This window comes from Protobothrops mucrosquamatus, unplaced genomic scaffold (genome assembly GCF_001527695.2).
Source record: "Protobothrops mucrosquamatus isolate PMUCROS unplaced genomic scaffold, P.Mucros_1.0 scaffold873, whole genome shotgun sequence".
Taxonomy (NCBI): Eukaryota; Metazoa; Chordata; class Lepidosauria; order Squamata; family Viperidae; genus Protobothrops; species Protobothrops mucrosquamatus.
The window spans coordinates 70,144-86,309 of NW_015387127.1; the positions used below are offsets into that span (position 1 = coordinate 70,144).

The 16,166-nt window shown below is 44.8% G+C and overlaps 1 protein-coding gene across 1 annotated transcript in view; it reads left to right on the forward strand.

Moving 5' to 3' along the window:
* The window catches only part of ABCA3 (ATP binding cassette subfamily A member 3), a 48,123-nt gene that overhangs the window by 13,896 nt on the left and 18,061 nt on the right, over positions 1 to 16,166 (forward strand). Inside the window, exons 8-17 of the mRNA XM_015819188.1 lie at positions 58 to 248; positions 5,131 to 5,277; positions 6,864 to 6,993; positions 8,323 to 8,477; positions 9,453 to 9,608; positions 10,696 to 10,906; positions 11,533 to 11,683; positions 12,592 to 12,690; positions 13,134 to 13,326; positions 15,000 to 15,303. Of these exons, the coding sequence (XP_015674674.1) occupies positions 58 to 248; positions 5,131 to 5,277; positions 6,864 to 6,993; positions 8,323 to 8,477; positions 9,453 to 9,608; positions 10,696 to 10,906; positions 11,533 to 11,683; positions 12,592 to 12,690; positions 13,134 to 13,326; positions 15,000 to 15,303 (1,737 nt within the window). The remainder of the gene's footprint in view (positions 1 to 57; positions 249 to 5,130; positions 5,278 to 6,863; positions 6,994 to 8,322; positions 8,478 to 9,452; positions 9,609 to 10,695; positions 10,907 to 11,532; positions 11,684 to 12,591; positions 12,691 to 13,133; positions 13,327 to 14,999; positions 15,304 to 16,166) is intronic.

Sequence of the window (16,166 nt, forward strand, 5' to 3'; positions counted from 1 at the left end):
GGCCACGAAGCCCCCCGTGGATTCTTTTTACAGTCGATGTCCACTTTGTGTTTGCAGCAAACGTAGCCGCAGCTGCGGGAGGCTTCCTCTATTTTTTCTCCTACATTCCGTACTTTTTTATCTCCCCGCGCTACGACCACATGACCCACAGCCAGAAGCTCTCCTCCTGCCTGATCTCCAACGTCGCCATGGCTATGGGAGCACAGCTGATCGGCATGTTTGAAGGGAAAGGTGAGCAGAACAAGACGGCTTCCTTCAGTTACTCTCCCCCGAAGCTTGGGTGCCAATGTCTAAGGTTGCACTGCCAGGAATATTATTTACGTACATTAACCTATTTATAGGGCTCCAACACTGGAAGCTTTTAAGCAGAGGCTGGACAGCCATTTGTCTGAAATGGTATAAGGTTTCCTGCCTGAGCAGGGGTTGGACTAGATGACCTCCAAGGTCCCTTCCAACTTTATTATTATTGAGAATCATCGCACAGTCAGCCAGATGTTCAGACTGGATTTGGCATTTTTGTCTACCTATCGAGTCCTTACCAAGGACCTGGGATAGGCAGATGTGGATTATTATTATTAGTAGTAGTATTAATATTAGTATTAGTACTATTGATCATCGCACAGTCAGCCAGATGTTCAGACTGGATTTGGCATTTTTGTCTACCTATCGAGTCCTTACCAAGGACCTGGGATAGGCATATGTGGGTTATTATTATTATTATTATTATTATTATTATTATTATTAGTAGTAGTAGTAGTAGTAGTAGTAGTAGTAGTAGTAGTAGTAGTAGTATTGATCATCGCACAGTCAGCCAGATGTTCAGACTGGATTTGGCATTTTTGTCTACCTATCGAGTCCTTACCAAGGACCTGGGATAGGCATATGTGGGTTATTATTATTATTATTATTATTATTATTATTATTATTATTAGTAGTAGTAGTAGTAGTAGTAGTAGTAGTAGTAGTAGTAGTAGTAGTAGTAGTATTGATCATCGCACAGTCAGCCAGATGTTCAGACTGGATTTAGCATTTTTGTCTACCTATCGGGCCCTTACCAAGGACCTGGGATAGGCAGATGTGGATATTTGATAGTATTACAGATGTCATCATAGATTGGAAGTTGTTGTTATTATTATTTACAAAGTTGTCCAACTTGGTAAGTTTGAGGGGTGGACTTCGCCTCCCAGAATTCCCCAGCCAGGCAGGGATATAAAGGAAAAAGGAAAAAGAAGTCCTTGTAGCGTGCTACTCATTTGGAACTGTAAAAGTTTGCATTTTCAAATTTGCATAGTTTGTTTAAAAATTTTTTAATCGGCACAGTTTTAAAATTTTGACTGCTTTTCTACTTTTTATTATCTATGAGCCGCCCAGCATCGGCTTATTGCACAGATGGATAGCATATACATTAAATAAATTAATAAATAAATAGAACATAAAAGGTCCGTGTCCCGACGTCACCCCTTTGGACTACTTCCGACAGTCGCATCTACTATTGAAGTGGTACCGAGTACAGGACCCATACGAAGAGGACCTAAGACCCTAGATACCAAACCACCGAACCATGTACCTCTTACACAAAGGACCTCTTATACCGTAGGGTGTCGGGACCATGAAGAAACAGTACCATAGCATTGGGCATCCCTCTCTATCTCTATCTCTCTATATATCTCTATCTCTATTTCTGTCTATCTGTCTGTTAATAGAATAGAATAGAATAGAATAGAATAGAATAGAATAGAATAGAATAGAATAGAATAGAATAGAATAGAATAATAATAGAATAGAATATAAATAGAATAGAATAGAATAGAATAGAATAGAATAGAATAGAAATAGAAATAGAAATAGAAATAGAAATAGAAATAGAAATAGAACTTTATTGTCACTTTGAATGTACACCAATTGGCATACATCAAAATGAAATTTTGTTGCATACAGCTCTCTTTCTATATCTGTCTCTGTCTATATATTTGTCTCTGTCTCTATCTCTTTCTATTTGTCTGTCTCTCTATCTATCTTTGTCTGTCTGTCTGTCTCTCTTTTTCTGTCTATCTGTCTGTTTCACTGTTTATGTCTATCTCTACCTCTATCTATATCTATCTACCTTTCTATAGCTATCTGTAACTCTCTATCGCTCCCTCTATTTATATATATACAGTATGTGCGTGTGTGTGTGTGTGTGTGTATCTATCTATCTATCTCTATTTCTCTCTATCTGTCTGTCTGTCTATTCATCATCTATTCATCCATCTATCCTCTCTAATTTTTATAGCCGCCTATCTCACAAGAAGTGATTTTTTTTCTTTCTTGTTGTATATGTTTGGGTTAATTCTTTTATCAGAGAGAACGGTTAACAAACATACATTTCAAGCTATACATTCAAGCTGTACATACATTTTAGCTACTGCTTTGTCAACATTAATATGAGTTATCTTATGAGCGCTTAAGGGATCTACGTTTTTATCCTTATACAGTAGGAGACTGTGTAGTTCACCCTATGAACTAAGTAAAAAGTCAAAGACCGTTAACCAGGTTGAGGACAACTCTTCTCTCTATGACAGACATGTCCAAAGTCTGGCCCGTGGGCCATTTGCGGCCCGCGGCCTGGTTTAATCCGGCCCTCGAGCAGCCCTCCCTGCTCTATATAAATGCGGCCCTCCCACGGCCCTCCGGCAAGTCCCATGAGAGAGAGAGACAGAGACAGAGACAGAGGCACTTGCACTTGCACTTCTGTCTCTCTCTCTCTCTCTCTCTCTCTCTCTCTCTCTCTCTCTCTCTCTCTCTCTCTCTCTCTCTCTCTCTCTCATGGGACTTGCCCCCTCGCAGGGCTCCTCATTGGCCCTGCGCCCTGTTACCCCGCCCCCAGCCGCAAGCCACCATCTGCCCTGTGGTTATAAGTGTCCCGGCAGTTGGGACCCGCCCCTCCCGGAAGTCAATCAATCCTTGGCGGTTCTCTGTCCAGCCGCAGCTTTCCCCGGCCGGCTCCAGCAGTTCCGGCTGATTGCCGGCACGTGGCTGTTTCTCCCTGGCAGCCTCGGCCCCCCCAGCCCTGTCGGTGAGCGCCCGGCAGGGCGCAGCGTCGCCAGGCCTCCCCCCCTTGTGCAAGGCTTCTGGCGTTCCCCCTCGCGCCTGGCTACAGCAGCTCGGGGTTTCCCGTCCCGGGCACGCCAGGCAGCGCTGCAGGGAATGGAAAAGAGGGGGGGGAGGGCCATAACTGGAGCTCCGCAGGCCGGGGCGACGCCGGGAATGAGCTGGGCGGCTGCGACGGCGGCGTGAACAAGCTGCTCGGCGGCGGCAACGGCAACGGGCCAGGTGGCTGTGGCGGCAGCGGCGGCAGCAGTCGGCTGGCGGTCCCCCAACCCTCACCCGTGAGTGGCAAGCCCTGTGGGGCTTGACAAAGAGAAGAGAAAGAGAGGAGAGAGGGAAAGAGAAAAAGTGGAAAGAGAAAGAGGGGAAAGAGAGAGAGAAAGTTAGAGGAAAGAGAGGAAGAGAAGAGAAAGGAAAAAAGAAAAAGAAAAGAGAAAAAGAGAAAAAGGAAAGAGAAAGAGAAGAGAAATAGAGGAAAGAGAAAGAGAGGAAAGAGGGAAAGAGAAAGAGGAAAGAGAGAAAGAGGAAAGAAAGGAAAGAGAAAGAGAAGAAAAGAGGAGAAAGAGAGGAAAGAGAGAAAGTTAGAGGAAAGAGAAATAGGAGAGGAAAGAAAGGAAAGAGGAAAGGAAGAGAAAGAAAGAGAGGAAAGAGAAAGAGAAGAGAGGAAAGAGAAAGAGGGGAAAGAGAGAGAAAGTTAGAGGAAAGAGGAAGAGAAGAGAAAGAGGGAAAAAAGAAAAAGAGAAAAGAGAAAAAGAGAAAAAGAGGAAAGAGAGAAAGAGAAGAGAAAGAGAGGAAAGAGAAAGAGGGAAAGAGAAAGAGGAAAGAAAGAGAGAAAGAAAGGAAAGAGAGAAAGAGGAAAGAGAGGAAAGAGAAAGAGAAGAAAAGAGGAGAAAGAGAGGAAAGAGAGAAAGAGGAAAGAGAAAGAGGAGAGGAAAGAAAGGAAAGAGAGGAAAGGAAGAGAAAGAAAGAGGAAAGAGAAAGAGAGAGAGAAAGAGAGAGAGGAAAGAGAGAGAGGAAAGAGAGAAAGAGAGGAAAGAAAGAAAAAGAGGAAAGAGAAAGGGAGAGGAAAGAAAGAGAAAGAAAGCAAGAGGGAGAAGAAAGAGAAAAAGAGAAAAGAGAAAAAAGATTGAGAAAGAGAAAGGAAAGAGAAAGAGAGAAAGGAAAGAGAAAGAGAAGAGAGGAAAGGGAGAGGAAAGAAAGAAGAGAAAGAGAGGAAAGAGAAAGAAAAGAGAGGAAAGAGGAAAGAGGAAAAGAGGAAAGAGGGAGAGAAAGGAGAGGAAAGAAAGGAAAGAGAGAAAGAAAGTGAGGGGGAGAGGAAAGAGAAAAAGAGGAAAGAAAAAAGATTGAGAAAAGAGAGAGAGGAAAGAAAGAGGAAAGAGAAGAGAAAGAGGAAAGAGAAATAAAGGAAAGAGAGGAAAGAGAAAGGAAAGAAAGAGGAAAGAGAAGAAAAGAGGAAAGAAAGAAAGAGAGGAAAGAGAAAGAGGAAAGAGAAAGAGAGGAAAGAGAAAGAGGGGGAGAGGAAAGAGAAAGAGAGAGAGGGGAGAGGAAAGGGAAAGGAAAGAGAGAGAGAGAGAGAAAGAGGAAAGAGAGGGAGAGGAAAGAGGCATAAAATAATTCATTTGCATTTAATTGTAATGGTTCAAAGAATGTTCGGAGAAATGTTCGGCCCTCCAGCACGTTCACTTCATCCAATCTGGCCCTCTTTGAAAAAAGTTTGGACACCCCTGCTCTATGAGGTCACGAAGAGTCAACATCATCTCAGTGGCACGTAATCAGTCAATAGGCTATTAAGATTAGAAATGCATTTCACAGTAGCGTACTTTGGGATTTGTGTGTGTGAATGTTTGAAAAGCATCTTTTTTTTATCTTTCTGCTTGGACAAGTGGGTTTCAAAGCCTGTAGAAATGGTTTGCTGTCTTTTCAAAGCCATTCCTCTAGAGAAGAAGACAACTTGTAGACTTAAAAAAAAAAAAAAACCCTTCTGGCTTTCTTCCATGGGTCAGTTTTCCAGAAATGAACAATGGATTCTCTTTGATTCTTTAGCCTTCTTACTGGTGTGGCAGCCCCCAGACTGTTTTGGGGAAAGAGAAGGAAGAGGAAGAAGACCCAGAGAAGGCCTTGAAAAGTCAATTCATAGAAGAGGAGCCTTCAGACCTAGTGTCAGGTGTAAAAATCAAGCATCTTTCCAAGGTGGGTGTCATGGTTCCGAAAGAAGAAGCTCTTCAAAGAACTTTGAGGCATTGTTTACCTTAAAGAATTTTTAATTTCAACATAGCTTCAGCAGGTACATAGAGAAGCCAAAATCTGAATTCTCCTCCCCCAAACACACAGTATCTAAGCATAATTCACTCCTCCATTTAACAGTCATTAATCACATTCTCCAATTAGTTTGAAGTGCGAACTTTCCCTCCCGTTCCATGACCAGCCATTTTTTATCTCCTCTTATTACAACCAACCTTGAAGAATACTCTACTGAGATACTGTTATGGCTAACTAGTCCCCATGCACATTCTTCACCCTCCCCTCCAGCACCATCTAATTCTAACTCTAAAAGTAGTACACAGGTTAAATAGAAAATGCCTGCGTCTTCATATATTGTCAAGCAAGAACATCCGATGTTAGCAGTGTTGACAGTGAGCTTCTTCTGCTGGTTGCTCCCCTCTTAAGTGCAAAACCTGGATGAAGTGGTAGTGATGTGAGTTGCCGGGGAAGGATTCTTTAGTGGACAGACCTGTGACTTTCAGAGCACTTCCTAAGAAAAATAGGCCTGCACTTGTTTGAGAAAAATCAGACTTTGCAAAACCAGAAAAACAAAACAAAATGAAAGGCAGTGGGAACTATAGATCTCCCGTTAAACTGGAATGGAATGTGCAAAGCTCCAGAGATCCTTCAAGAAGGAATTCTTCTTCTGGATTCTCTGAGAGACTCTGCTGACATAGCTGGAAGAGCTTCCTACATACGTGCTTCTGTGTGCGGAAATATCTTCCGGCTACAGGGTGCACCAAATGGAGAGGCACGTGGAAGGATCTACCCAACATGAGGTGCCTCTCAAGGTATGCTCTGGACTCCTGACCCCTTAAAGGGAGACTTCGGACTCCCTTGCAGCACTGATGATGTTCCCTAGTTGGGTAATGAAATGTCTGGCAGAAAACAACCAAGCTCAGGGAACACCACGCATCCTACAACTCAACCCTAAGAGTGTCTTTTATTGGCGCTATAAGAGCGAACTCCACTCCCTTCTAGCTCTTATGATGTTACCTACTTGGTAGTGACATATCTGCAAGAGAGCCACCAAGCTCAGGGAACACCACAGATCCTACAATTCAACCCTAAGAGTGTCTTTTATTGGCACTATAAGAGCGAACTCCACTCCCTTCTAGCTCTTATGATGTTACCTACTTGGTAGTGACATATCTGCAAGAAAGCCACCAAGCTCAGGGAACACCACAGATCCTACAATTCAACCCTAAGAGTGTCTTTTATTGGCGCTATAAGAGCGAACTCCACTCCCTTGTAGCTCTTATGATGTTACCTACTTGGTAGTGACATATCTGCAAGAGAGCCACCAAGCTCAGGGAACACCAAGGACCCCCACAGTTCAACCCTCAGCTACAAACTTCTCTTTCATAGGTACAAGTGTTTTTGTGCCCCTTCAGTCTCTTGACTCTTGAGAGCATAACTTGAATACCGTAAAACTTCTAGGGCAGTTTTTGCTGAATCTGTTGTAGAAATAGGGTCTCTCTCTGTCTTTATCCTTTTTCCTTGCTTGTCTGCAGGTGTTCAAAGTGGGAAGCAAAACCAAGGAAGCTGTGAAGGACCTGACTCTTAATATGTATGAAGGACAAATCACCGTCCTTCTTGGACACAACGGGGCTGGGAAAACTACCACTTTGTCCATGCTGACAGGTGAGGCTTGAAGCTACCTTAGATCTGGAACTCAGAACGTATCCTTTAAGCAGACCATTGGCCTCCGATTCCCAACAACCTAGAGGTCCCATACGAGCAAAAGAAAGCAGTGTCTTTTAAACCAGGGGTAGTCAACCTTGGCTCTTTTATGACTCGTGGACTTCAATTCCCAGAATTCCTGAGCCAGCTTAGGAATTCTGGGAGTTGAAGTCCACGAGTCATGAAAGAGCCAAGGTTGACTACCCCTGTTTTAAACAATATTCTAAGAAAACCTTAGCTTTACTGGAGGGCTGGAAGGGCAGTAAGCATGAAAGGGCAGCAATTTCCTGCAAATTCAGGTGTTATTGTTATGTTTATTGCTGAGGAGAAGAAATGGGGCTTAGTTGTGTTAAAAAAACGGTGTCTAAAACCATCAAATTAATTCATCATCTATTCCAGTTGGAATGAACAAAGAACACAGCAACTAGAAATTATGCAAAGTTGATTTTAGGCCCAATTAATATTCTGCGCTGGTTTCGATGCTGGTCTGCACTGATAAAGCATGGCAACAGTTTGGATGTTAGCTTAGTTATCTTTAGAGTTGGTCTATTGCAGGGGTGTCAAACTCAATTTCATTGAGGGCCGCATCAGCATTGTGGTTGCCCTCGGGGGGGTGTGGCCAGGGGGTGTGTGGCCTACTGGGTGGGTGTGGATGGAGTGGGTGTGGCCTACTGGGTGGGCATGGCCAGCTCTACATCGTTCGCGTCAAGGGTGCCTGTGGGGGCCTGAGCAGGAGTGGGACAGATCTGGGGGTCTCTGGCAAAAGGGGGTGGGACCGGGGCAAGCACCAAGGCATGGTCCATTTCTTCATTCCTCACAAAGAGGGACACCTCCCCAGCATGCACCCAGGGGGTGGGGCCAACATGGCAGGGGCTGGTTCCTTGCTGTTTCTAGACGGCCTTGTGGAGCTAAGACTGAATGTGTTTCAGCATAGATGGCCACCACAAAATTGTACATTGGCTCCCGGCTGGCCTGGGCCAGGGCCAAGGCAGTGGGGGCCGTTCCCTCACTGTTTCCAGGATGGCTTCGTGGGCCACACAAAACCACTTTGCGGGCTGCATCCGGCCCCTGGGCCTTGTGTTTGACACGTCTGGTCTATTGGAAGATGTGGGATTTAACACTTGTGGCTGATTTCATCCATTCGTCCTAACATCTCCTCCATCTCCTTGTTTTAAATTTGTTGACTTATTTATAAATAATTCAGGTTTTTATGACCGCCCATTCTTACGTTGGCCGGAGTTATATTTGGCCCTCACCCGTGTCCCCTTTTTCTCCTTGTCTGCTTCCTAGGGCTGTATCCTCCAACAAGCGGACAGGCATACATCAATGGCTATGAAATATCCCAAGACATGGTTCTCATCCGAAAGAGTCTAGGTCTTTGTCCTCAGCATGATGTTCTCTTTGACCACATGACGGTAGAAGAGCACCTTTACTTCTACTCTGGGGTAAACTTTGGAAGTTCAGTGTTTACTTGGACGACTGTAGTCTCTGCCTTTCTGGTTGCAAAGTCCAGAGGTTGTGTGATTGCCCGCTGTTCATGGTCTGTCATGATCGCTTTAGCATTGCAAAGATTGTCAGTCTGTTCTGAACTCAGATGCCACTTGTCCACTTTGTCCAAACTAGGAGAAATCATTTATTTATGTACAATTTCCCAAAGCCTAAACAGTGGTCAACAGTGGTCAAGGCCCATTGGAATGATAACAGAGTTGGAAGGGACCTTGAAGGTCTTCTAGTCAGGCAGGAAACCCTATCCCATTTCAGACAAATGGTTGTCCAATATCTTCTGAAAAACTTTCCAGTGTTGGAGCACCCACAACTTCTGGAGGCAACTCATTCCACTGATTAATTGTTCTCACTCTCAGGAAATTTCTCCTTAGTTCTAGTTTGGTTCTCTCCTTGATCAGTTTCCATCTGTTGCTTCTTGTCCTGCATTCAGGAGCTTTGGTAGAATAGGTAATGGCACCCCCAATAAATGAAAGAGGGACTGTCTAAGTGAAAGACATTTCAGAAGAACCCATACATACAGTATAGTGGGAAAATATTTTTTTTCCAGTTGTTGTTAAGTGACTGCTGTGATCATAAAGTGAATTCCCATTGTTCACCTTGGGCTGTTTTTGCCCCAAATCAGAAGTAAAATGCTGGTTTTTGTCAAAAACATTGTAAAACACAGTCAGGTGACCACAGGAGACTGCAAATGGCTGAAAATGCAGGCCGGTTGATGAGCATTGGACATGCAGTTATATGAAGATTGGGGTAGGGAGAGATGATTGGATTCCAGATCCAGGTCATAACTCCCCTTTTTCAGGTCCGTTGTAACTTTGAACAGTCCTTAAGCAACTCGTTGTAAATTGAGGACTACCTGTATAATCATAATGCCAGGCTCGGCCCTCATACCTTTTTCTCTTTCTCTTCCATCTCAGCTGAAAGGATTTCCTGCTGAAAAATGCCCAGGGGAGATCACCCATATCCTTCACATCCTCAACTTACAAGAGAAACGTAGGACTTTGTCGAAGGCCCTCTCTGGAGGGATGAAGCGCAAGCTCTCCATTGCCATTGCGCTCATTGGGGACTCCAAGGTGAGTCTCAGCTAAGCCCCTTCCTTTCATCCTTGTTCACCTGTGCAGGGGGTTCTGAGAGACTCTGTCGGACGTGATGCTTTGCAGAGTGGATGGGGACCACTTGCTTGCCTTCCCAATGGGAGAAGATGGGAGTGGAGAGGTTGAGTGTCTCCACCGTCTTGAGTTGAAGCCCTTGTTTTTCCATCAAGGTCCTTCTACATTTAAAACGTAAATGAAGGATCAGGAAACCCCATTGGTTACTGATTTGTGGTACTTGCAGCCTGCCATTTTGGAGAGTTGAAAATAGTCTCCCAACAGCTTGCCCAAATCACAACCACCCTGTGGCACCAGACGGGACTAAAAGGGAGACATTACACTGAGTTGAGCTCTGTGACTGAACTAGGGATTTGAGCCTAAATCTTTCCGTTCCTACACCCATCTTTCTTTCTTTCTTTCTTTCTTTCTTTCTTTCTTTCTTTCTTTCTTTCTTTCTTTCTTTCTTTCTTTCTTTTCCTCCCTCTTTTTTCCTTCCTTCCTTCCTTCCTTCCTTCCTTTCTTTCTCTTTCTCTTTCTTTCTTTCTTTCTTTCTTCCTTTCTTTTCCATCCTTCCTTCCTTCCTTCCTATCTATCTTTCTGTTTTTCTCTTTCTTTTCCTTCTTCCTTTCTTCTTTTTTTTCTTTCTTTCTCATTCATTCATCCATCCATTCATTTTTATTTAATAAAGGATTGTCCTCTCATCTTCATAATATCTACCACATGACCAAATTGAGAAAACAGTGCATCTTTTTAGTGCTTCTTTTTTTAATGTTATCATTCACATTTTTGATATAATGCAAAGGGTTTGGTTGGACGGCCATCTTCCAGTAAGCTGGCCTTAAGCAGCCAGGAATGATAGAGAGGGATGGCAAGAGAGGTTTTTCTCCCCTAGAAGAGGAATCATTGCTAAATCAAATTACTTCAGATTGTGTCCACCCTTCCCTCTTCCTTCTGAGTTTGCCATTGCCTCTACTACCTCTTTCCATTATTACTACCCCAGTTCTCTGCTCGAGACTCGAGAGACTGGTCTCAAGCCAACCCCAACCTCCCTGTTCTCTGCGTTGAGCAGGTGGTGATGCTGGATGAGCCTACCTCAGGCATGGACCCCGTTTCACGGCGAGCCACGTGGGAGCTCCTGCAGCAGCAGCGGAGAACCCGCACCATCTTGCTCACCACCCACTTCATGGATGAGGCAGACCTGCTGGGCGACCGCATTGCCATTATGGCCAAGGGGGAACTCCAGTGCTGTGGATCGTCCCTCTTTCTGAAGCACAAATATGGTAAGGAGATTGCTCTAGATCAGGGGTCTTCAAACTTGGCCCTTTTATGACTTGTGGACTTCAACTCCCAGAATTCCTCAGCCAGCCTCCATTTTGTTTGTTAGATTTAAGATAGGGGTCTTCAAACTTGGCCCTTTTATGACCTGTGGACTTCAACTCCCAGAATTCCTCAGCCAGCCTCCATTTTGTTTGTTAGATTTAAGATAGGGATCTTCAAACTTGGCCCTTTTATGACTTGTGGACTTCAACTCCCAGAATTCCTCAGCCAGCATGCTATAGAAGTACTTTCCCGTTGCTTTCTTCCATTCTCCTCCATTCTTCAGTCAGTGCTGAAGAAGCTTCTTGGATGAGAAGCGAAACGTCTTCAAAGAAAAACAAGAAAGTCCAGTTGCCTCGTGAAAAAAAAAAAAACACCTTTGGGCTTTCTTCCAGAAAGTATTTTTGACTTCTGAGTCTAGCCGTCAACTCTGACATATTAACTACGTCCAATCCTGATGAAATTTTTCAAGTTCAAACCATGGTTGGCTGAGTGTAGTAGGCAGATTAGCTCTGAAGGACCTGAAAGCTAGGCATGACCCCAGGAAAGCCTCCGTTGCTCATCAGGCGATATCTTTCTTCCTTTTCAGGTGCTGGGTACCACATGGTGATGGTGAAAGAGCCCTATTGTAATCTTGGAGAGATCTCCCACCTCATCTATCATTATGTCCCCAACGCCTCTCTGGAAAGCAATGCGGGGGCAGAACTGTCCTTCATCCTGCCCAATGAGAGCACACACAAGTAATCTCACCCTTAGTAACTACGCGGGATGCACAGGTTGGGTCCACGTTTGCCAAAGGCTCAGTGGAAGTGATGGGAGTTGGGTCCAATCCACCTGGAGAACATGGGCTTGCAGGTGCTACCTTGGTTCAAAGAGAATGTTGAACCACCAGTTGATCCCTTTGGTTTTGCTTGCATGATGTGCCTTAACCATGGTTGTCTGACACATCGAACTCCAATGCACTTCACCATGTCATAACCATGCCACATTTGATCGTGGTTATCTAGGTCAAGGGCTCATTTGACTTAACTCACTGCCCTCATAATCTGCCCTGAATAGCTCAATGGGGCGAGTTTGAGGACCCTATTAGCCTTAAATGGAGTTTGGTCATATGGGTTGTCATGTGTTGTGTGAACAAACACGGTCTTAGTCTTAGAACTGAGTTTCCTAAGCTTTTGAAGCTGGTAGGCAGAGTTGAATAACAGAACAGGATAACAAAGCTGGAGGTCTTCTAGTCCAACCCCCTGTGCAAGCAGGAGACCCTATTATAGGTGCTCTCAGAATAGCTGAAAAGGATCTTTAGCCATCTGTTCGCCATGCATGCACACACACCCTCTAGCATTTCCCGATTCCTTAATTTTTTTTGACGGAGCCAATTCTATACAAAATTGTCACTCTCTCCTTTTATTTTCTAAGCCTAGTAATCCGGATACAATATCTATTTCCACCGACGTTTCAGATACCAAATGAAGTGTCGTATAGAGGGAGGATATAACTAATTTTACGATATTAATGATTCTCTGGGAAAATTTTACTTCTAGTAATTCCGACTGGACTTCCCTCGACAGGTGTCCGAAGAGTTTTGGTTGGACCTACAACGACACTTACATCAGACTATTCAAATCTTCTCACTTACTTTTCCTTCCAGATTTGAGGCTCTGTTCACGGAGCTGGAGTTACGCCGGGAAGAACTGGGCATTGCCAGTTATGGAGCTTCAGTTACTACAATGGAAGAGGTCTTCCTTAGGTAACTCTTGGCTGAGCTTGCAAAGTGAGTTTGAAAGGTGGGCTTGGAAGATGAATTGGGAAGATGTGCTTGAAAGATGAGTTGAAAGGTGAGCTTGGAAGATGGATTTGGAAGGTGAACTTGCAAGATGAGTTGAAAGGTAAGTTTGGAAGGTGAACTTGAAAAGTGAACTTGGAAGATGAGCTTGGAAGGTGGACTTGGAAAGTGAGTTTGGAAGGTGAACTTGGCAGGTGAGCTTGGAAGATGAGCTTGAAAGGTGAGTTTGGAAGGTGAACTTGGAAGGTGAGCTTGGAAGATGAGCTTGGAAGATGAACTTGGAAGATGAGCTTGGAAGGTGAACTTGGGTTGGCCTTCTCAAAAGATCACATCCTATAAGGCTTCTTATGAGAATAAAATGGGAGGAACTGGGGAGGAATATTCTGAATGTGGTCTCTTTCTTGAAGAGTTGGCAAGCTTGTAGACTCCAGCATGGATATCCAAGCCACCCAGTTGCCAGCTTTGCAGTACCAGCATGAACGGCGATCCAACGACTGGGCCATGGATGATTCCAGCAGCATGAGTGGCCTGACTAACATGACCGACGACAGCGGGGCTCTCATCACTGAAGATTGCTCCAACATTAAGCTGAACACAGGGGTGGGTTCCAATCCCTGTTCCCATTTGGTGGTGGGGTTTTTTCTTTTTTAATGGAGGGAAAAACAAAGAGAATATAGGTAATTCTCGACATACAACACATACGATAGAATTTCTGTTGCTAAACAAGGCGATGGTTAAATGAGCCGCACCCAATTTTATGTCGTTTTTGCCACGACTGTTAATTCAAACTGCAGTTGCTAAATGAATCTTGCAAAGATGATTAGGGGACTGGAAGCTAAAACATCAGGAACGGTTGCTGGAATTGGGTATGTCTGATTTAATGAAGAGAAGGACGAGGGGGGACATGATAGCAGTGTTCCAGTATCTCAGGGGTTGCCCCAAAGTAGAGGGAGTCAAGCTATTCTCCAAGGCGCCTGAAGGCAGGACAAGAAGCAACGGATGGAAACTAACCAAGGAGAGAAGCAACCTAGAACTAAGGAGAAACTTCCTGACAGGGAGAACAATTAATCAGTGGAACAACCTGCCTCCAGAAGCGGTGAATGCTCCAACACTGGAAGTTTTTAAGAAGAGACTGGACAGCCATTTGTCCGAAATGGTATAAGGTTTCCTGCCTGAGCAGGGGTTGGACTAGATGACCTTCCAACTTTATTATTATTATTATTATTGTTGTTGTTGTTGTTGTTATTTAAATCCACTGAATTTGCTTGTTGGAAGCCAGCCCAGAAAGGTCCCAAATGGTGATCACATGAGCCCATAATGCTGCAGCTGTTGTAAATATGCTTTTAAGTTAGGGACCACCTATGTTTTCACCGTTCTTCAAATTTTGAGGGGTGAATCCAGAATACAATTCAGCATTTGAACCAATAAGGTGGACTGATACTTTCTGCTTCCAGCAATGGAAAATTGAGGGGTTGCGTCAGTGGTGGGATTCAAATATGTGAACAACCGGTTCTGGAAGTCCATTCTGGGCCTGGGCAACAAAAAAATTAGCTACCGGTTCTGCTGAACTGGTGCAAACTGGCTGAATCCCACCCCTGGGTTGCGTTCAATGTAGCCCCTGTTCATTTTGATAGCCTTTGGAGCCCCTGCTTGAAATCTGCCAAAATTTGGCAGCCTAGATTGCAGGTGGTCCTTGATTGACGATCAAAATGGAGCCTGAAATTTCTGTTGCTAAACGAGACAGGTTGTTAAGTGAATTTTGCCTCATTTTACAACCTTCCTCGCCCCAATTGTTAAATGAATCACCGCAGTTATTAACGCAGTTGTACTGTGCCTCCCCCATTAACTTTGCTCATCGGAAGTTTACAAAAGATGATCACGTAACACCAGGACACTACAACCGTCATACTTATGAACTAGGAGCCAAGCATCCCATTTCTGATCACGTGACCATGGGGAACCTGTAACGGCCGTAAGGGTGAAATCAGCCATAAGTCTCTTTCTTTTTCCAGCGCCATTGTAACTTTGAACCGTCATTAAAGAAATGGTTGTAGATCAAGAACTACCCGTCTTGGTAGCTTTGGGGAGGAGCAAAAGACATAAGTGCATGAATTCATTTCCTAATTTTACGTTAAATTCTTCCAGTCCTCCTTTGAAATCCACTATGACTTCAAGAACATTTTTCTGGGTGATTCTAACCATCCGGAATACAGTGTTTGCAGAAAACTCCCTCTCCTGCCTAAATGTACCCTCTCTTCTCCTCCCTCCTGTAGTTCTACCTCTGCTGCCAACAATTCTACGCCATGTTCATGAAGAGGGCTGTGTACAGCTGGCGCAACTGGAAGATGGTAGCAGCCCAGTTTTTGGTGCCTCTCATTTTCACTGCGTTTGCCTTGATCGCCGCCAAGACCTTCCCGGGACCACAAGACTCTCCATTGTTGAAGCTGACCTTAAATCCGTACGGCCAGACCACCGTGCCTTTCTCCGTCTCCCAAGGCTCCAGTCTGGGCGAGAGGCTGGCAGCACAGTACAAGGATGTGGTGGGTGCCCAGCGCCAGGAGCCATTGGAGGTGGTAGGTCAGTGACAATCGGAAGCTTGCCTTCTAGAGCAGAACTCAGAAGAGGGGGTCCACTTGTGCTCATAAGATGTCAGCCTTTCCAGGTAGACCAGACAGAAAACAACCCAATGAGCTAATTCTACTCTATTGTAAGGCTACATTAAAAGAGAAAGGGGGGTGGAGGTGGCCTAGCAGTTAGGATGCTGGGCTTGTCGTTCAGAAGGTTGGCAATTCGAGACCCAAGTGTCACAGGTGAGCTCCCGTTACTTGCCCCAGCTCCTGTCAAGCTAGCAGTTTGTAAACGTGCAAGTGCAAGTAGATCAGGGGTGTCAAACTGCCGGCCAACGGGCCGGACGCATCACGTGGAAGCCGCGCCCACCCCATTGCCAGCAATGGCAAAACAGTCCCGATACGTCGCACGACATCACGTGACGTCGCGAGTTTGACATGTCTGAAGTAGCTAAACAGGTACCACTTCAGTGACAAGGTTACAGCGTTTCTTGTGCCTTGGCCTATAGCAGGGGTAGGCAACCTTGGCTCTTTTATGACTCGTGGACTTCAACTCCCAGAATTCCTGAGCCAGCCATGCTGAGGGGAAAGAGAGAAGTTTCCAAGCTGAGCCATGCTGGCTCAGGAATGCTGGGAGTTGAAGTCCACGAGTCATGAAGGGGCCAAAGTTTTCCCCATGCTGGCTCAGGAATTCTGGGAGTCGAAGTCCACGAGTCATAAAAGAGCCAAGGTTGTCTACCCCTGGGCTAGACAGTCACTTGTCTGAGATGGTATAGGCCAGGGATAGGCAACCTTGGCTCTTTTATGACTCGTGGACTTCAACTACCAGAATTCCTGAGCCAGCATGAGGGAAAGTTTGGCCCCTTCATGACT